Source organism: Canis lupus, chromosome 13 (genome assembly GCF_003254725.2).
Source record: "Canis lupus dingo isolate Sandy chromosome 13, ASM325472v2, whole genome shotgun sequence".
Classification (NCBI taxonomy): domain Eukaryota; kingdom Metazoa; phylum Chordata; class Mammalia; order Carnivora; family Canidae; genus Canis; species Canis lupus.
In genome coordinates, this window is record NC_064255.1 from 58,786,965 (window position 1) to 58,809,366 (window position 22,402).

At 36.2% G+C, this 22,402-nt stretch overlaps 1 protein-coding gene across 1 annotated transcript in view; it reads right to left on the minus strand.

The window, feature by feature from the left end:
* Nucleotides 1–341: 341 nt before the first annotated feature.
* Nucleotides 342–22,402, minus strand: part of TMPRSS11D (transmembrane serine protease 11D) — a 51,387-nt gene continuing 29,326 nt past the window's right edge. The window contains exons 4-10 of the mRNA XM_025435645.3: nt 21,164–21,231; nt 16,865–17,022; nt 13,172–13,210; nt 10,010–10,187; nt 6,459–6,718; nt 5,195–5,337; nt 342–1,542 (exon numbers count right to left, since the gene is read on the minus strand). Coding sequence (XP_025291430.1) covers nt 1,381–1,542; nt 5,195–5,337; nt 6,459–6,718; nt 10,010–10,187; nt 13,172–13,210; nt 16,865–17,022; nt 21,164–21,231 — 1,008 coding nt within the window. The 3' untranslated portion in view covers nt 342–1,380. The remainder of the gene's footprint in view (nt 1,543–5,194; nt 5,338–6,458; nt 6,719–10,009; nt 10,188–13,171; nt 13,211–16,864; nt 17,023–21,163; nt 21,232–22,402) is intronic.

The following is a 22,402-nucleotide window of genomic DNA, read 5'->3' on the forward strand; positions in this document are numbered from 1 at the left end:
TATAACTATGACTTCCATGAATACTTAGGTGGGGAAATAGTTTTAAAAGAGTTTATCTGAAATAAGGTGTATCGATAATTTGTACATTTCATCAAACTGGTTAAATTTTCAACTTCTTTTCCTTAAAAGTAAAAGATTTCTCTGTAGATCTGTTTAGCAATTTACATGAGGAAATACAAGAAGTTTGCATCATAACACATGTTGTAGTTCTGATACCCAAATGTTATGTAGCTTCTAGAAGGAGGAAGCCCTGACACATAGATGGTCATGCGTAACCAAGCTTCAGTTAATGCTAAAATCCCATAAAAATTCAGTTACATTCACAATTCAGACTACATAAATTGCTGTGCCATTAAATTTTAATGGATTTATGTTCTTTTGTAAAGTGTGTGTAAGGGAGACAAAGGGAGAAAGAAAGAGGAAGAGAGAGAAATGTTCCTTTTCTACAATAATTTTATTGAAATTACACTAATCTTTCTCTTTGCAAAACAATTCTTCATATATGACTGAAAATTCATTACTTGGATTTAGCTATTGAGGATCCTTAAATTCTCAAAAATAACTTGCACTGGGTGATCTTTAGTTCTTAAGATTACTCCTATTTAGTTGTTCAAAAGCACTGCATAGTTATAAGTCAGCTGAGAAGGTTGTGTTGTATTTCATCAGTTTATGGAGGAAATAAGTTCTCTTTTTTCATAGAGATGAGGGATTTTTTAATAAAAGTCATCATGAAATCATAATTCATGGAGTCTTAGTTGAGGAATGACTATTTTAGCTTTGCTCTTAAATGCCTGAAATTTATCAGTTCCTATGAGAGTGTGTTTTTATAGGATAATTAAGATTGCTGTAGGGATTCTAGGACTTATACCACTTGTAGAATATTGAGTAAACAGAAATTTCAAGTAAATAGTATTTTTCTTGCCTCTTGCTGTTCTTTCTGTCTTGAAAGTTATCCTGCCACTTTTTCCCCTTGTGAGTTTCTCTATTTTGCCTACTTATCAGTTTCAGTGAGACTTTTTGGGGAATACTCCTCTAACCCTGCAGACTCATCCAGAGTCCTCTAATGTTTAACTCGCAGGGTACCGGTTTTTCTCACTCCTCGCTCTTATCACAACTGCTATAAAATTGTTACCTCTGTAGCTAGTTTACATGTTACCCCTGGCACAAGCCATGATACGAGGCAGCATTCATATAGCTTTCTTGACAAAACATAAAATCCAGAGTAATAAAGAACATATAGTGTTGATGAAACCATATCTATGTAGTAACAGGATGTTAAAATAGGGAACTTTCGGTTTCTTTAGCAGCTGAAAAGGAAAGTCTTGGAATTTTAGATGTACACCTGCATACAGACTTTGCCACAAAGATGCATTTATTGTGCTAGACTCCAGTTTTTTCAGTTATCCAGTCACGGTAGGCTGTCACTCGAGTGTACACTCCTGGCTTATCTGGCAGACCGCATCGGTCCCCCCAGCTTACTATTCCCACGAGGAACCAAAGCCGCCGTGAGTCCTCTTGAACCAGTGGGCCACCCGAGTCACCCTGAGGGAAACACAATGATTAATTGCTTAAGTGTGAGACAACCGAAAGTATTAAGGAGTTTATTTCTATGTCAGAAGTCACATCCATTATGACAGTAAATAAATTTAGTCTAACATTCCCTATTGAGACATTATACAACGTTGAAATACTATACCAATTTTCAAGTGAAAATTACCAAAATCCTTCAAGACCACATGTTGTTCCTTCAGCAAATGTGAGAAGATGAGAAGCATGTTTCCCACTGTCCTCAGTTGCCTGGCTGAGTGCTTCCCATCCCAGACGTTACCTCTTTTGGGGAGCCTTCCCTGGCCTGTATCTTCCTCCCCACTGTCACCCCTACTAGCTTTGGGCTGGATTAGTTTTTCATTGCCTGTGCTCCCATATCTTGTGTACATCTCTTTCCCTCCTGTATTATTATTATTATTATTATTATTATTATTATTATTTTATTTTTATTTTTTATGATAGTCACAGAGAGAGAGAGAGAGAGGGAGAGGCAGAGACATAGGCAGAGGGAGAAGCAAGCTCCATGCACCGGGAGCCCGATGTGGGATTCCATCCCGGGTCTCCAGGATCACGCCCTGGGCCAAAGGCAGGCGCCAAACCGCTGTGCCACCCAGGGATCCCCCCTCCTGTGTTATTTTTTACAAGCACCTCGGGTGACTGTTTGAACTTACTCCCTTGTACCAGTTCCCCTCGTGGCATCTGTGCATTGCTGCAAAACTCACGGCTTGTAGAATACTTGCTAATTGTCTGGTTTTTTGGCTACTCTAGAAGGCCTGCCAGGGAAGGCCTACCTATTCTGGACACTGCTGTATCCTAAACTTCTATCTCATTGGTGATGCTAAGGAAATATTTGTTGGATGAATGAGTCTTCAGAAGTCTCACTTATCTTCCTTTTCATAGTCCTGCATGGTGTCTGAGGCATAATATATTATCAAAAAGTATTCTTTGGTGAATAATGAAAAAGACATTTATATGGCAATGAGTAAAACATTCCTTATGAAATACCTACTCACCAATTATAATAAACTAACCAACAAATATTTTAATGCAGTAATCTAGATGGGGAGACAAATTTAGTCTGTTTGACATACTGCATGGTAGGTTAAGTCTGTGGCTTCTGGAGTTAGAGAGCCTGGGTTGGAATCCTCTGCTTATCAGCCATATGAACTTCAGTAACCTAGCTCTCTCTCTCTCTCTCTCTCTCTCTCTCTTTTTAATTGAAGTTCAATTTGCCAACGTATAGTATAACACCCAGTGCTCAGCTCTCTCTGCCTTGGTTTCCTCATCTGCAAATAATGCTTCTATAAATGAGTTTTACACACACAACACTTTCAGTGCAACCTGGCATATGGTCTGTACTAATAAAAGTTAGCTTTTACCACGTGTGAGTTTAAAATAGTTTGCTGTTCATTTGACTATGCTTAGTAGCTAGCTTTTCATACCTACTTAATTACTGGTCTAGATGGGGAGAAGGGTCAGTGTGTGAATCACCATGGTAAGCACTGCATAGAGCTAATTGGCACCTGCATCCTTTGGGTTGTGTGTTTGCACTTCAGTTAGCCAGTTCTCAGCACTTACTCATCATTGTGTTTTTGCTGTGATTTCTTCTCCTTTCTAGTAAGAAATTTCTCTGCATGTCTTACCAAGAGTGGCAAGCAGATGTTAACCTAAGAGGCACACATAATTTTCCTGATTCTGGACAGCTTCACTGCCTGATCAGACATTTGAGCTTGTGTTCTGTCTTCTAGACTATATAGCTTTCATGAATGCAAGGACTACATTGCTATGCTGGCACAGTATCTGGTGTACAGAAAGTAATTCATACGTTTTCTCTGAATGAATGAATGAATGAATGGGTGGATGAACTGAAACAAGTATGATCTCATAAGCCTTTTTGTAAACTGTGATTTCTTTTTGAGGCACAAACTCTATGTATTGTTGTATTTCAGTGAAAATTATTGAGTTCTGGAGTGGAACACACAGGGGAAGTTTCATGATAAATTAGGGCTTGATCTGGGCTTAAAAGGAAGAGCAGAATTTGTGTATGAAGGTGGAAAGGGGCATCTTGAGTGAAGCATGAGTAACACCCTTTTATCTTTCAGGTGTTTCCTTAACTCAATCTAGTTAATGCTCTTAGTAGAACCAGAATTGTCAGCGTACAGGTATGTTGCTTATTTGATTGGTGAGTTTTTTTGAAAATCACTATGAAATTTGAGAATTTGTTGATACAGAGCTAGCAATAAAAAATAAACAGGAAGTGGAACAAGAAGTGTTCTCTATCACAAAGACATCTCCACTTAAAGGGAAAAGGCCAATGGGTAATTAATGGTATTTTCAAAATTGATAAACAATTCCTCTCCATTTACACAACCTTGCAGTCAATAAAAATGTTTAATTTTGGGAAAATGCTCATAGATTGGGATCTTTGAGAAAACTGTGGAAGAGCTACTTCTTATCTACTTTTTCAAGATTGTGAGCACGAAATAAAAAACTCAGTAATGTTTGAGGAAAGAATAAACCTGATTTTTTTGCATACTATCTGCCCCCCCCCCAAAACAGCAGCAGATTCCTCAAGAAAAGATTAATTTTTCTAAATTTCTAGAAATGTAATTTCTGATAGTAAGTAGTTGTTGCTGTTACAATATGGAGTTTCAGACTTAGGATTAAAATCTACTAAAAGACATAAACACGTTAATTGTTTAGATAATATAATTAAAATGTTAGTATTAAAATGCTATTCTGGGCAGCCCAGGTGGCTCAGCAGTTTAGCGCCGCCTTCAGCCCAGGGCGTGATCCTGGAGTCCCGGGATCGAGTCCCAGGTCGGGCTCCCTGCATGGAGCCTGCTTCTCCCTCTGCCTGTCTCTGCCTCTCTCTCTCTCTCTCTGTGTGTCTCTCATGAATAAATAAAATCTTTAAAAAAATGCTATTCTAATTACTTTAAGATTTCATAATTATTTGCATTTTTATGTTTGGTTGAAAATGACAGGCTAGATCTAATAGTTTCCCCCCCTCCTCATTTATGCTGTTTTACAGTTATGGAAACTGTTGTGACTATAGTAACTAAGCTTTTTGTGTACATTTTTTTTATCCTCAAGGTGCTGATATTCAGGTTTTATTTATATTTTAAAATCAATTATTGTCTATGACTCTCAGGGGACGGATTAATTTATTTAAACCTTTATAGTGTTTGAAAGTTTGAGATTGAATTTTTTTTTTTATCAGAGATTGAAATTACATCAGTGGTCATGGTCTAGGTTAAAAACAGGAAAAATAGCTGAGATGACTGAGATTTCTTTGTTTTTTAGCACAGGCCTGGCTAAAGTTCAGTACTATTATTATCCCCATTTTACAGATAAAAAAATTTGTCATAGAGGTTAAGGAATTCAATGCAGTTCTGTCCTGTTCTTGAACTTGGGTGGTTAACATTCTGGAATTTGGTTTCTCAAAATTGGTGTTCAATAACCACAGCAACAAAAATTGGTGTTCAACTGCATAAGAGAATTTTAACTCTAAAATCTAGTTAAGTTTTTAGAGGATCAAGGCTGTGTATTATAATTATGTTACCTCTATGCCTATCACAGTATCACATGCTAGTAAGTACTTACAAACTTGGATAATGATGTGATAATATTGTCATGAACTTACCCGGCATGCATCCACTCCACCTTGAGGTAGGCCAGCACAGAGCATTCCAGGCCTGACAGCTCCGTTATAACTAGTTGGTGCATTACATACATCATTACTTATTATTCTGACCCGTGCTTGCTGTAGATCTGAAACTGTGTTACCTGTGAAGTATAAAAGCAGAAATAAAATGGATAAATTAATAACCTTATGATAAATATGTGAAGGAATAAATGTATCCCAAACACAATTTCTTATGCAGCAAAGGAAGCTATGGAAGATATATGTCAGAGTTTCTTGTCAGAAGAGATTCCTATAGTAGAGTAGAATAACTCCTTTATACAGGTCAATTTTATTTTTTTCCTTTAGCTTTGCCATGCTGTGCCCCTTAGAACCTGAGAGCAAAATAAAACTGCTGTTTTAAGATCTACTAGTAGGATTTAAATTATTCACTGACTGACTTTGAATTGGGAAAATAACACATTGAATAACCTTTAGTCTAACAATGAAAGAGAAACCAGTTGGATTTCAAGGCTAGAGAACTGATTTATTTTATATTGATGTTCCTTCAAAGGGGCACTGCCATTTTTGTGATTGGCACAAATTTTATCTATTAAACTAAATTTTTTGGGTCATGAAAACACAGTGAAATATTTTCTAGGACAACTAAGCCTTCATATTACTCCTTGGAGACATGATCTACAACATGAGCTGAAGCATGTGGAAATTGTTAATGCCATCCTTCCACGCCCTGGCTGATATTCTTATTTTCACCATGGCCCTATTTGTTCTTTCACATTGCCCTCGTTTTTATTCCTATTTTATTCCTTCAATAAACAAGGGTGGGCAATGCACATGTAGAGTTTCTTGCTTTAGAGGCAGGATTCATTTCATCTCAGAATACCTTAATGGTTGTTAATACTTTAAAGGATGTTAAAACCCTTAGAGAATACCTATCCAAATATTCTATTCAATTATTTTTAATTTTCTTTATAGGGGAGACATTTGAGACCTAGGGATTCTGCATCATTGAAGAACTCATATTTCTTCATCACTTTCTTTTACATGTCCCTATTAATATGTTTGAAAATTTCCTACAATTTGTAGGGACACTGCTTTGCTTTGCTGAGGAAACTCAGGAATAACCAGAGCTTGGGCTCATCAGAATATAGAATGGTTTCTTCCATAAAACATGTCCTTCACGTGTTCCCTAATTAAAAAATATTGCATAGCAGCAAGTACCAGGAGGTTTTGTTGCTGTTGTTATTTTTCCCGAGACACTTACCACCGTATTCTTGAGATCCCCATCCTGTTACATAAGCAGAAGAACCAGGTGGAATATTCTGGGTAGCCTCTGGGAGACACACCCTATGGATATTTTTGGTAAAGTTGATACCTCCTTCAAGTTGTATAGCTGCAATATCATTTTCATGAGTTGCAGGGTTATAATTGTTATGGATTAAAATAGTCCTTACTCTTCTTTTCTGTTTAGGAAATGCTATTGAAGCACCAAAGATGGCAGTCCACTGACGAGGATTAGATTGGCTAAAAAAATATGAAAACATACTTTGAATACGGAATTTGTGAGCATGTCAAACATTTGAATTTTGTGTCTGTCATCCCTGTCACCAGCTAGCAACTGTTTGATCAATATCTCTTTGGTATGTATTTCTGGATTACACAGCTAGTAAATGAATGATCATTTATCTAAAGGGTCTGTGATTTGGGCTTGATTAACTCAATGTTGCTCCTAATGTTGAATAACAATAAAATGTAACCACATAATAATGTAAGAGTTTTGTGGAATTTAAATAGAGATGATACAGAAATAAAAATTTTATGTCCAGGAAATAATTTTATAAGGTACAGTAGCTTGTGTGAGAGTGAATGCTAAGTAAAAAATTCTAAAGAAAAAAGTAGTAAAAAAATTAAAAAAGTAGTTTACAACAAGCAAATTACATGATTTTTTTTATATTGAACTTCTGCTCAGGATCTTTACAGAGAAGATTCTAAAGATATTCTTCATCTCTTCCTTCCCTCCTTTTTTCTCTCATCCAGCAAGTGAATAAGAGCATGATTTTGGAGCCAGTTAGATTTAGATTTAAATCTTGGCCATGCCATACATTAACAGTGTTATTTAGGGAAACTCATTTCATATCTCTAATTCTTAGTTTATTTTTGCATAAAATATGATTGATGATATCCTCTAACACAGTTGTAAGTATTGAGAAGAGTGTGTCAAGCACAGTGTTTGGCACACAATAAGCATTCAATGAAGGTAACAATTATTTTCATCAGTTAGATTTGAACAAGGCATTACTAAGTGTCTACTTTGTATAAGAAACAGTGTGAATGTCTGGGAACAAAAATATAAATAAGTATGCTACAGCAATCAGACCCAAAAAATGACATAGAAGTCATCTGAATCAGCAAGGAAGAAGTACAACTTTCAGTATTCGCAGATGACATGATACATACTATATCTAGAAAACCTGAAAGACTCCACCAAAAAACTGCTAGAACTGATAAATGAATTTAGTAAAGTTGCAGGATACAAACTCAGTATATAGAAATCTTTTACATTTCTATACACCAGTAATGAAGTAGCAGAGGGAGACATTAGGGAATCAATCCCATTTACAATTGCACCAAAACCAATAAGATACCCAGGAATAAACCTAACCAAAGAGATGAAAGACCTATACTCTTAAAAACTATAAAACACCGATGAAATACATTGAAGAGGACACAAAGAAATGGAAATACATTCCATGCTCATGGATTGGAAGAGCAAATATTATTAAAATGTCTATGTACCCAAAGCAATCTACACATTTAATGAAATGTCTATCAAAATATCAAAGGCATTTTTCACAGAACTACAGAAAACAACCCTAAAATTTGTATGGAACCACAAAAGACCCCCAAGAGGCAAAGCAATCTTGAAAAAGAAAAGGAAAGCTGGAAGTATCACAATTCTGGACTTCAAGTTATATTAGAAAGCTCTAGTAATTAAAACGGTTTAGTGCCGGCACAAAGACACATAGATCAATAGAACAGTGAAAACCTAGAAATGAATAGAAAACCTAGAAATGAACCCACAATTATATGGTTAATTAATCTTTGACAAAGCAGGAAAGAAGATGTTTCAAGCATTTAAAATCATGAATTCCTTTGGTAATCGGTGATATTTATAACAGTGGTTTTCTTTATAGTGATATCCTTTACTTAGCATTTGGTGGTTGGATCTGTGTAGGGCTTAGAATACAGTACAGTTTGTATTATATCCCTGATGATGCTAAGTGCCTGCTAAATCCAGGTATTGCATTTAAGAGCAGTTGCTCAATCTGTTTCTTTTCCATAAGGTGTTAATATCCCTTTCCCCATTTCTTCCCTTTGGAATTCTGAAGAATCTTCACCATTTCTAGGGAGTCCTTTGCAGATTTGAGGGTACTGCTGCATAACATAGTGCCTGTTACAAAACTATTATGAGGGAGTTAAGTTTAACAAGACTACTGCACGATACTCTTAAATCCGAAAAAGTACGTAGAGTCCAGTAGAAGAGAATAATTCAGTCTGCTTGGGACTCAAGGTTCATGCTTTGAGAAATGTCTGGATTGATCGGATAGGAGGGCTCTGGGTATGTGGTAAGTTGGATTTTAGACTGTGGCTATTTAGTGAGTCTGAGAAGAGGATAGATATGGTCAGAGGCACATTTGATTTAGATCTTCACTTTTTTGAGTGAACATTTTGAGTTTAGTTCCCAGCAACTGTAGGGATCTAGGATGCTCCAATAATAAGGTTGTGTCTTTCCCTAACAGATTTACTCATCTGTCTAAAGTCCTTCTATTCTAAGTAAGTTTTTCATCCTACTCTACCCTGACAGTTTATTACTTTCATGTTAGCAATAACCTTCAGTCACATCAATGAAGAACTTTTAAGTAGTTTAAATTCATGTTATTTACGCTACTCATCATTATTGATCATTATTTTTGTGCATATCTATCTCTAACATTAGAATGTAGGCTCCTTTAAAGTATGAGCAGTGTTTAATTAGCTTCTCTGATAATACTATGCTCATAGTAGATATTCAATAATTGTTTTGAGAGAATTAGTTAATGGCATACAACAGTCTCAGATCAGCCATCAGCCCGCTGATCAGCTTTCATGATATAATGTGCAAACATCCTGTAGCAATTCATTTTTTTTAAATTTTTATTTATTTATGATAGTCACAGAGAGAGAGAGAGAGAGAGAGGCAGAGACACAGGCAGAGGGAGAAGCAGGCTCCATGCACCGGGAGCCCGACGTGGGATTCGATCCCAGGTCTCCAGGATTGCGCCCTGGGCCAAAGGCAGGTGCTAAACCGCTGAGCCACCCAGGGATCCCCTGTAGCAATTCATTTTGCTACGATTTAACATATGTTTACATTAGTGTATTTAATCCTATCAAAAACACTAAGACATAGATAACAGTATGCCCTTAATTTGGAAGAAAAATAAAAGAGGCTTATAAAGGTTCAATAAATTTCCCAAGCTTTCATAGCTAGGATTTAAGTGAAACATTCTGACATATAAATCATTGTTCTTTATCATGTTGGCATGCTATTGCCTGAAACAGAAAAAAATTGGATTAAATTTAGCAAGCTGAAGGGAGAAAAAAAAGTTTGTTTTTGCTATTATGAATAGGAAGAAAACACTCATTAATTTTTTCTTTTTGCATTCAATTCCTTTTAGCATAATCCAATTATGTTCAGTCCTGGGAGGTATGGGTGGAGTTCTTCTATATATGTCTCTCCTAGTCATTCCTGGATGGGTAGGTAAGCTGTGGTCTCACCTTCTGAAGCAGTGAGCTGCTGACAGGATCCACATGCTACTGATCAGGACACCTCCACAGTGGTGAACATTATTCTTCTGTAGACTGACTTGCCATGGCCAATCTCCTTCTTCAGCCTTGTTGCCTCCTAGGATCCTCTCCTCAGACAAAGTTATTAGGTCTGGACGGGCCCCACATCCTAATGAGAAAAAGATATTAAAGTGCTGGAAGATCATGATTCATTTACTTTGGGGAGATGCTGCCAAGAATCTATCTTTTACAACTTGTCTTTTATGTATTCTTCCCCAGGACATGCTAGGCTTTCCAAAAGCATGATCAGTGTGTTATTTTTTAGGGTATTTATGTGACTACTATTGACTATAGACTGCATTTTATTTATTTTTTTAAAAAGATTTTATTCATTTATTCATGAGAGAGAGAGAGAGAGAGAGAGGCAGAGACACAGGCAGAGGGAGAAGCGGGCTCCATGCAGGGAGCCCGATGCGGAACTTGGGTCTCCAGGATCACACCCTGGGCTGAAGGCGGCGCTAAACCACTGAGCCACCTGGGCTGCCCTATAGATTGCATTTTAGAGATTATTTCTGAATTTAATTGACATGGAGCTTCAAATTCTGGAGCAGCTTGTGTTCTCTGGAATTTTCCATGAAAATAAGTTAAGATAGGTCAGTGCTGGATATAACAGCTTGAGCCACAAGTTTACTAGGAAATTTCCATCTTCTCTATAGCTTTCCTATTCAAAAGTGCAGTCTGTGTACCTGCAGTACCGGCATACCCTGGAAATTTATTAGAAATGTTGCCATTGTGTGAAGATAGCCTAAGGGTCTATCAGTGGATGAATGGGTCAAAAGAATGTTTACACACACACACACACACACACACACACACACACACACACACACAGAGGGTTATTATTCAACCTTAAATAAGAAGGAAATTCTTCTGTTTGCAACAATGTGGATGAACTGGAGAGTATCATGCTAAGTAAAGTAAGTCAGACAAATAGTACCACCTATATGTTGTGGAATCTTTTTCTTTTTTATGTTGTGGAATCTTAAAAAAAAAAAAATAGTCAAGCTCCTAAAAAGAATGAGTAGAAAGTAGTTGCCATGAGCTAGAGGGTTGGGGAAATGGAGAGAATTTGGTAAAAGTGTAAAAACTTTCAGGCATAAGGTAAATAAGGTCTGAGGATCTAGTGTAAAACATGATGACTATAGTTCATAACACTATTGTATAATTGAAATTTTCTAGGAGTATAGAACTTAAATGTTCTCACCAAAAAAGTGTGTGGAGAGGTGTTAAACATGTGAGGCTATGAATATGTTAACTAGATGGAATTTTTTCATAATGTATACATATAACAAATCATGATCTTGTGTACTTTAAATATCTTACAATATTGTCAATTATACCTCAAAGCTGAAAAAAATGGACTCTAAGACCCACACTAGGGAAAAATGAGAAGCTGTGTTCTCCTTCTCCTCAACTTTATTGTGGAATAATTGACAAATATAATTCTGTATATTTAAAGTGTACAGTGCAATGAGTTGATATACGTATACATTGTTGATTGCCAAGATCAAGGCAACCAACACCTCCATCAGCTCACATAGTTAACTCTTCTTGTGCATGTGTGGTAAGAATGATGAAGGTCTACTTTTAGCAACTTGCAAGCATACAATACTGTTATTGACCATAGGCACCGTGCTGTGTGTTAGATCCTCAGAACTTACTAGAAGCTGCATTCTAACAAGTGACTCATGTGTACACTGACGTTGGAAAAGTGTTCTTATCAAGAAATCTTCATAGTGGTAATTCAACTCCTCATGTAATTTCCGGGCCATCTCCATAATCAACTCTACATTACCAGATGTGCCCTTGAAAAAGAGTTACTTCAGGTCCACAGACTATTCTTGAGGGTAAGTGACGGTCTCTCAGTATCTAGAGAGGCTTATTTACACATCATAAGAGAGAAAACCCATGAACACTCCAATGGGTGAAGCTGAAATGATCATTCAAGTCCTCCCAATTCCCATCCCCATGATTTGTTTCCATTTTTTAAGTTGATTACTAAGAAATTAGAAGTAAGTCACCAACAATAATTTCTATTGCTCTAAAGTAGTGAGATTGCTTCAATAGGACATCTATCCAAAGGTATTTTTTCCTAACAGACTTTCCAGATAAAGGAGGGCCAGACTTCCATTAAGAGTATACACAGAACATAAGTTCCTCCCCTGTATCCTTCAACCAAATTCCCTAGTAAATTACTGAAGCACGTTTTCATTAAAAGGAAGCATGAATTAAATACATAATGAAGGTGAAAAATACCCATAAAGGTAGCATAACCTTGTAACATCAATTAAGTATTTGATATAGGCCAGCTATTGAGGTACACTGAACTAGTTTCTAACTACTTTCATCACTAGAGAAGTAAAGAGCTCTTTTCTAGGGTTTATATTTCTGTTGTGGTAGCCTGAGAATATACTGAATTACATTGAAAAGTAGTGACTTTTCTTTCAGATTAGAGAAATTAAACTGACAATACTTTTATAATTTTTTTATTATTCCTTTTTATTTTTTATTTATTTTTTAAAATAAATTTTATTTATTTATTCACGAAAGACACAGAAAGAGAAAGGCAGAGACACAGGCAGAGGGAGAAGTAGGCTCCATGCTGGGAGCCTGATGTGGGACTCTATCCTGGGACCTGAACCGGAGGCAGATGCTTAACCTCTGAGCCACCCAGGCGTCCCTATTATTCTTTTTAATTAACTTAAATTACCCTAAACAACAAAGCAGACTATTCTAGTGGTTAGGGGGAGCCATATAAATGGTATCACCAAACATAATTTACAAGTCTACAGAAATGCCAACATAGAGCAGGATAAGAAAAGGTTCCCAAGGCTGCCACGAAAATTATCCTGAGGTCAGACTCGACCCAGAATGTCACTGCGGCCACCTCCTTTTAAAAGGAGGTGAAAACCTAAACATCACTCCATGGGCCAATGGAATCAGTGATGTTTTATCTCAACAGCAGGCACAAGAGTGAATTGAGAATAAAGATAACACCTTAACAGAAACTACCTTGGCAAACAGTGCAAACACTTGAACATTTACTATTCATATTTTGGTAAACCATTTTTATGAGATAATTTTGAAACTTACCTTCAGTGAAAATATTTACTGTATCCTGGTCAGTAATGGCTGGTGTTAAAAAAAAAAAAAAGTGAGAGTAAGATCAATACCAGAAGGACTGTATATTATTTCACCTTAATTTCTTAAATGTAGTCCTCAGACAGCCATCATCAGAATCACTCAGAGAGCTGATAAGATACAGATTTCTAGGCTTCTTCCTAGACCTGCTAAAAGAACCTCTGAGTCATAAGCCCCAGAAATCTCTGCACTTACAATATTCCCCCAATTTATTGTTATTTATATTAAAGTTTGTGCTTTAATTTCTCATCAAACATTAAAAGACATTTAAAAGATATTTAAAAGATATTCCTGCCCTCAAGTCACTCGATTTAGTTGGGAAAACAGTATAAGAGAAGTTAAATTTTCATTTACTTGAATATATATGTGGGTATATAGAGATGTATGTACTACTTTAGTACAAGAATACTGATACTATTCTTGGTACTGCAGGTATAACAGTGAGCAAAACACAGGAGGTCTGCCCTCACATAATTTACAGCTAGAAATTATTCAAGGACTCATTCAAATAAATTTAAGTGGAGAGGAAAAGGGAGAGGGTTATCATGCTACCTGAGGGATTCACTGAGTTATCATGGTGAGAAAAACATTTCAGATGCATTTTGAAGACCTAAAAGGAACTTTCCAGGCAGACAAGCAGTGAAAAGGTATTCCAGGTGGAAAGTGTAGTGGGTCCAAGTGTATGGAGATGTATGATGTGGAATCATCAAGTCAGTAGAGCAGTGCAAGTGCAGCAAAAGGGAAATGGTGGGAGGGCACAGACAAAAAATGTTTAGCAGATAGTAAAGGTCTGTCTATTCCAATTTAAGGTCTGCTTACAGAGCTGCTTTCTTTGCACGTCCTACAGCCATGTCAAACTCAACGTGACCAAATTTACCTCAAATTTGCTACTTATGTTATATTTCCTCCTTTAGGAAATGATCCCACTTCTACCCGTGGCTAGAAATCTGAAACAGTCTCTAATTCTTCCCTTCCTGTCATCTTCACCTCTTATTGTTTTTCAGATTTTGTACCTTCTAGCCTCTAACAAACCTTTGAATTAGGTGCATCCCATCCTCTCCATCCCCCTGGCTGTAACTTTAATTCATACTTTCATCATTTGACATCTTTGCTAATTACAATAACTTTCAATCTGAATTCCCTGCCTCAACTTTTGTACTTTTCAGTATGTCTATCTCTACTTTGCCAGGCTGTTTTTTTTCTAAAAAATGTATGTCAGACATTTCCTTGCTTGAAAACTTTTAATGAGAAATCAGCTTACTTCCCATAAAATAAACGTAAAACGTCTCAGACAAGTTTTCATGCTCTCTAAAATCAGTTTATCCAAACTTAATTGCTGCCAAAAGTGTCACAGGGTTTGGGAATTATATCGCTTTGTGAGTGTCAGAGGAGCCAAAACATCCTTTTAGAGGCAGGAAAGAACTGACCACCCCTTTTTGTTCTTTGGATAAGAGACTTGAGTTCAAATCCTGCCTTCCCTACATGCTGATTGTATAACCCTGGGTAATTCTCTTCTTTTTTGAGTGGGAACAATAAAAGTATAAGACATGATTGTTCTGAGGATTAAGCAAACTGTAATGGATGAGCATTAGCCAGTCAGAAAGGACACAACAAACCTTGGAGCTAGAGCAGCGTCTTGGAAGTCCTAGCTATGCTAATCATTAACTCTTCAGTTACGGGGGATGAGCTGGGAGTCCAGGGTAGGGATGGGAGGATTTGAAGAGCCTGGGACGACACCTCTGTGGGCCTAGTGCAGTGGTGGTTTGTCAACACATAGGAAAACATTTCAATATCTTAACAGTTAGTGTAGCTGTCACAGGTGTATACTGATTGAATACCAGTCCAGCGTGGGGGCTACCAAAATCCTTTAATGTTGAGCTTATTATGAGGGAATCATGGTTTATTAAGATAGTAGTGCATGACAAAGTTGGAGGAGAGTCTTTAAATTTTATGCACATATTAAGTCTTTTTTTTAGTCATGCAAGAAATATTAATGGAGTATCTATTTTTTGTTAGATACTGGGTAGTAGAAGGACATTAGGATGAACAGGACAGACTGATTCTTGCCTTCAGGAAGCTTACAGAGTAGGATGAAGACAAACAATACAAAAATCACACAAAATGTTTTGTGGTTTCGATTGTGACGAATGTTATGAAGGAAAATGAAGTCAGTGATACAGGTAAATAATTGAGTAATGGAAGTTTAAAAAGGCTTATGTTAGAAAGCTGTGATTCAGATAAGACCTATGGATTCAAGGGGGTGATCTAGTGAGTATCATAAGAAACTGGAACAATGGGGACTCCTGGATGGTTAAGTGCTTGCCTTTGGCTCAAATCGTGATCTGAGGGTTCAGGGATTGAGCCCTGTGTCAGGCTCCCTGCTCGGTGGGGAGACTGCTTCTCCCTTTCTCCTGCCTGTCTTTCTCTCTTGCTTTCTCTCTCTCCTTAAAATAAATATATATATATATATATATATATATATATATATATATATATTTTTTTTTTTTTTAAGAAACTGGAACAATGTATGCAAAAGCCCTGAGGCAGGAAGGAGAGGAGTTTGGCAGGTGGAAAAAAAATGAAAGTGTGACCGGATTATGGTGAATGAGGAAGAGTGGTAAGTGGTATAATAAGTAGCTGAAGGGTCAATTATGAACCAGATAATGCAGTGCTTTAGAACCGATGGTCATATCATTTAGTGTCGAGCCAGGATACCAAGGGATCAATATTAATAATGGTTCTTGGACAATTGGCATGAACTTGGACTGTCCCAGGTAAGCCAGGAAATTTGGTATCCTAGTTACAGGTATTTTTTGTTTGTTTATTTTATTTGTGGGAAGTCATGGGAAGCTTTTAAGTAATATTGAAATTATGTTTTAAAATATTTCCTTGATCAGCATGTGGACAGTATTTTGGAAGGGGCCAAGAAAATATTTAAAAGAATAGTATAGAGGCTACTGCAGTAGTTCAAGTCAGATATTATGTTGGCTTGGACCAAACAGGTAGCAATAGGGTGGGAAAAAAGTGGAAATAGACTGAAGACAAGCAGAGTTACAGATATTTTCAGAGAGGAGTTAGGGATGTCGCTAAATCTAATTTTCGTCTTTATTCTACAAGTATTTATCAGATACCTTCCAATTGCATTCTGTGTTCTGGATGAGGTGGAGTGGCAGTTAAATTGTTCTCTGATTTTTGTGGTAATTCTGAATGCTACCAAACAGCCTTACGTATCTACAGTCATCAAGACAAGTATGTATTCTACTGTAGAAAAATTGAAATGACATTTATTAAAATAAGTGTTCTTTAAAAAAAATTGTTCTGATCTTGAGCAGCTAGTTACCATTTCTATGGCATATCTACAGATTGAACATCTGGCAACAACATTTCTCATAAGGAGTGTTGAGATGGAAAATTACTAAAGAATTTTTAGCTAATAAAATTTACTATATGAATACTAAATGATTCTTTAAACTTTAGAATGTTTTATTTTGGAAAACTATGCATTATGTCTACCCTTATAATATATTGTTTTCTTAAAGGTTAATTTCAAGGAAATAAAAGGTCAGTTTCATTAAATTAAAACCTGAATTATACCTGGTTAAGTTGATATTTTAGTATAAAATGGCATATAAAAATGGTACTTGCATGTTATCTCAGTTGAAGGGCTTATTTCCAAGTTTCCAGAATTATTCAGCATTTGGTGTAAAACAGACTTAATTCTGCTTTTCATCAATGCTCCATTGTTATTTCTAGTGAATTTAAATTTCATGACAACATCTGCTATCACACCATTACCTTCTTGCCTAAAAACCATAAATATATTAAAAAATAAATAATTATAATTTTCTGCTATTCTGTTTATATATACTCTTATTGATTAAACATTAAAAAATTTACTTGGGGAATTTGACTTTAGAACAGATTCATATAACAGTGTTTGCATACTTACTGATATATCACAATGCTATTCCACAAATATTTGATTTCAGAGCGTAGTATACTACCCACCATGCAGTATAGCTGGCTTTGAAGTCGGAACACCAGAGGTTGAATATCAAATCTGCCATTTACTGTTCAACTTTGGTAAGTTATTGGTTCCTTAATCTTTCTGTATCTGAGTCTCTTCACGTTAAAATAAATTGTAATGAATGTTATGTGAATTAATACATGCTAAACTTTTGGGAAGAGTACATAGCATACAGTAAGTGAATAATTGTTAGCTATTATTAGACTTCACAAATCTTAAAAAAAATAGAAAACATTATCTCATTAAACAAAACTCTAAAGAGAAGAGGTTCCAAATTATGTGATTTAAAGGATCAGGTTAATTTTCTAGTACCTAAGTGTGTTAATGTGGCTACAAAAGCAAAATTTAACTTTTGTAGTCATATGTTAAAATTTTAACTCTTTGTCAGTTAGCCACAGATATTCTCCACAATGAGCCTTAGTAATTTGACTAAAGGCTATGATTATCATAAATCGATATAATTTCCACCTCCTTACATGAAAATTACCATGTAAATAATTTCTTCCACCTAACATTAGCCATTATCTTTTCTGAAAATGTGCATTAGATAAGTTTGTTCCTAGTATTTATTCTAGGTCTCTTCCTCTCCTCTCAATTGTCATTTCTAGAATAAAACTCATTCCAGATATTAATTTAATATTTACTTAGCAAATGTTAAATAGCCATCTTCTTGTACTAGGCATTGTTCTTAGTTTCAAAAATTACCTGTGACCAAGATTCATAGTTGCCATTCTCATGGATTTTGCAGTTTAGATAAAGGAGCAGACACTGAAGAAATAATTATAGCTTGCATTTCTAGCAACATGAAAGCCTAAATAGTTTTTAAAAACTTCTCCATATAAAATAACCAGAAATGCTCAATAAAATGTAATAAATGTCATTTGAAATATAGAACTAAGCTCACATTCAAGTAAGAGAAATCTTGGAAGACCAAACATAAAAAACATGAATATTATGTAGTAATCACTAGAATGTCCAACAGACTTGAGTTGTAGCATTTACATGTATGCTGGAGAGGAGGCTCTGGGCTAGTGCTAATTAGGGAGATGAATGTGAGGTTTCTAAATAAGACCAGGATTCTCAAAGAACTAAAAGTGAAAGCATGGATTGGAAAGAAAAAAATGTGGGATCCCTGGGTGGCGCAGCGGTTTGGCGCCTGCCTTTGGCCCAGGGCGCGATCCTGGAGACCCGGGATCGAATCCCACGTCGGGCTCCCGGTGCATGGAGCCTGCTTCTCCCTCTGCCTGTGTCTCTGCCTCTCTCTCTCTCTGTGACTATCATAAATAAATAAAAATTTAAAAAAAAAAAAAAAAAGGAAAGAAAAAAATGTGCTCATCATATCATAAAAAAAAAAAAAGAAGTTTATGTATCTCACAGTTCCAGGTCTAGACAGAAAAAAGAAGATTCTCCTGATAATTCATGATCATGAGCCTAGCTGCATGAAAGTTTTGGATTTGCATTATCACCATCAAAGCAAAACATAAAGGATACTTAAAGGTACATGGATTCGTGTGAAAATATGTAAAGGAAGTAATTCAGTAAGAAGGAGATTGAACCCAGGAGGTAGAGTAAGAAATAGGGAGCAAAGAAAATAGTAAACTGGTATTGTGTCATTACAATGACTAATTTGAGGTCATTACAAGTAGGATTGAACTAAAACATCATTCATAATAGCATGAACAAGAGTTCAAAATTCCCTCCATTATTTGGAAGAAGGATAGTGGATTAGGCCAACTCTCATTTAAATTTTAAGAAAATCACTAAAATAAGGCAAAGATGATCAGAATGCATTGGAAAATATAACTAGCTGTGTTTCTGTTTTAGGAGAAATGTATAACCTATAAGGATACATAAATATTGAAAATGAAATATTGAAAACTGCTCTTGAGGTTAGGCATAATGAAGAACTGAGTGAAGTCTAGTGAAACTGAGACTAGTCTAGATGGAGGGTAGTGAAAGATAAGCCCATAGAAGGAGATGGTAAGAGGAAGTCAGATAAAGGAAGATTCAGTAAGCTTTGTTACATATATATACACACACATTATATATATCAAGAATACATGTATGCTTGATATACATATATTTATATATAATATTTGACATATTGCAAGAAAGTGGTCAAGAAAAGGATTTTAACTAAGGGAGTATATATGTTTAGAATTTTGTTTCACAAAGTCTTTCTTGCTGCTGTGTAGAATGAGTGGAGCAAGACTAGGGGAAAGGAGACTCATTAGGGAGACTATTTATAGCCCAGGAAAGAGATGGTTGAGGGCACTATTTGAAGAAAAGTTGTGGATCTTAGAGACATTTAGGCAAATAGAATTGACATTAGGAAATAGAATTGAAAGATTAGATGATTGAGGGGGAGGAGAAATTAAAAATAACTTGCATATTTCTTTCTTGAGCAAGTAGATTGAAGGTGATGCCATTGATGGGAGGTAGGCAAGTAGAAGAACAACATTTGGTTGGGGAGAGATAATAGGTTCAGGTCTGGATACGGTAAAGCTGAGCTGACTGTGAGATATCTGTATGATGACGTCAAGTAGTGGCTATGTACAAGCATGTCTAGAGATGAGAAGACAGGACTGGCCCAGAAAGGCAATTTTGAGAATAAACAGATAGAACGTATAAAGGGCAATGAAGTCGCTGAAAAGAAAGAATGTAAACTGAGAAGACGAGAGGTTTATAGCACAGGGTGATATCCAATAATATTTGAAGGATGTGCAGAGAAGGAATTAGAGCTAGTGAAGAAAATTGAGGAGTAAATGGAGAGGTAAGGAAAAATAGAGGTATGCAGGGTCATAGAAACCCCGAAGTGCTACTATTTCAAGGATGATTGAAATAATTTACAACAGTATCAAATGCCATTGAGAGGTCCAAAAAGAAGACAAGTATAGTTTGTTTGGAGCTGGTGACCTGGAACTTGTTGAACTTGGCAAGGGTAATTAGCATTTTGTGGTAAGAAGTGAGACTGTAAGGGATTGAGCAGTAGGTGGGAAGGTGGAGGGGGAAATGCAGATGGTTCATCCGTCCTATGGATTTTGAGAGCTGGTGGCCAGTACAGAAATTTTCACAAGAAAGTGCAAAGGCGAATGTGCCCTGAACTGACTGAAATTCATTTTGATAAATACTCTTCCCATGGATTCTTCCTTCTCCACTCATTTCTTAACAAAATTTATCTGACCAGATGTTCATGCTCCTGGGACTTACTAAGTGATTCTACAAAAATAAGAAATGTTAATTTTCTTGTAGTGGTGTTATTTGAGAAATACCTCTCTCTCTTCCAAAGGACTTTGCTTATTTGAAGGATTGGGTAATGTGAGCATTTGAGGCATTTGTGGGAGGGTTGGTATTTTAGTTGAGAGGGCCTGTCTCATCACATCACACAGATAGGTACACATTCAACTAAGGCACGAATGTCAAATAACTACTGCTACTCCCCTTATTATTAATTCATGCAAAACATGCTTGGCTTTGGCCACAGCATCCTTTATATTATAGCATTCCATGCAGATACAAACCAAAAAGCTTGATGTTGGTCATAGACTTCTGATCTTTGTATGAATATGCCCATGACCAAAGCATTGCACAACTGTTTACCTACACTGTATTGTAAATGGGATCCACTGGATTTATACAGTAGGATGCCCTTGCTACCATACCTTCACCTGACTCTCTTTAACCTTTCTTCCTTTCCTATCAAGAATTGAAATGAGATGTGTAGCTACATTAGTAATTAGATCATATGTGGCATGTTTTGTTTTGGTTTTGGCATTGTTTTTTAAGCTGCCCAGGATACTACTTTCATAATATTGCGACAAATTGCACGAATGTCTCATTTATTATCCACGTTGTGAACAAGTCAAATGGGCCAAATTGTATCTAAACTCATATATTTTTTATATAGTTCCACTTACCTCAGTTTGACAACATGAGCTCTGATGAACTGATTTCTTAAATTTGATTCTCTGAATGTTTTAGTAATCTGTAGAAAGAAAGGAAAAGACCTCTTCATAGTTTCAGTTGTTCTTCCCCTTCCTTCTTCCTCCCAACCTTGCAACATAGGGCTTAAGTTAATGAGGAATAGGGACTAGAGTTTTCAGTTCAGTTCAATTCCATCTCAGAACACATGAGATTGATTTAGGCTGGTGATGCAGCCCTCTGATGCAATGCCTATTTCCTCATCTATGATACAAAGATGATAATGGACAAGATGTGTCTTCACTAGAAGTCATCTCAACATCAGATGTTTTACTTGGTGGCTCTCCCCATGAGTGTTCGGGTAGGTGCCAAGCCCACACTAGGGGAGTCCATGATACAATTTATATTTGTGTGATTCCCCAACCACTGTTTTTAAGTGGGTAAAACCAGAATAAAATGAGTGATGAAAAGGGGCACAAGATGCAAAGGGCAGTTTTTTCCTTGATAATTCTGACTAATATCTAAACATCAGAGATTATTTTTAACATCAGTTGGTAATTTCCTGACCTAACCTTAACCATTTCCCTGAATCATTTTTCAGTCCCAGCAAGGATGGTGCTCTTGAGTTATAAAGCTCAGCTTTGCAGTGAACTAGGGGCTGTTCTGTGACTGGAATGGTTCTTTCATGATGCAGGGTCAGTCAGAGGTACTGAGGTTTCCTATTAAGGGAGCAGATTCCACCAGCTTATATGGTAAGGCAGAAACAAGGGAGAGGTGGACATGGAAATTAAGTAGTATACTGAATGTTACATTAAACCAGGCTCTGACACCAATCCTTCTTGAGATTGTAATGTTTATGCAATCTCTATTACACCACATTGCATGTTTTAAAATATCTGTTCCTATAGGCTGGTATCAGACCAACCAGTTGTTCGACAAAATGATAATTTTCTTTCTTTTCATTACATTTTAAAGAGTAATGAGACTATTGGTTTTATGGAGATAGTTCATGTTTCTTTATTAAAAATTTTGGAAATACTAAACAGAGACAGAAAAAACAACCACTCTCCCCAAATTCTATGATCTAGAATTAATGGTTGTTGTTATTTGGTGAACTATATTCCAGTTAACTACAAAGAATGGGTTTTAATATGTTTATTAATATAGTATATTACAGGAGGTATCTTAATAAAATGATTTAACTTTAATTTTACTTGATTTTAACAGAAGTAAAA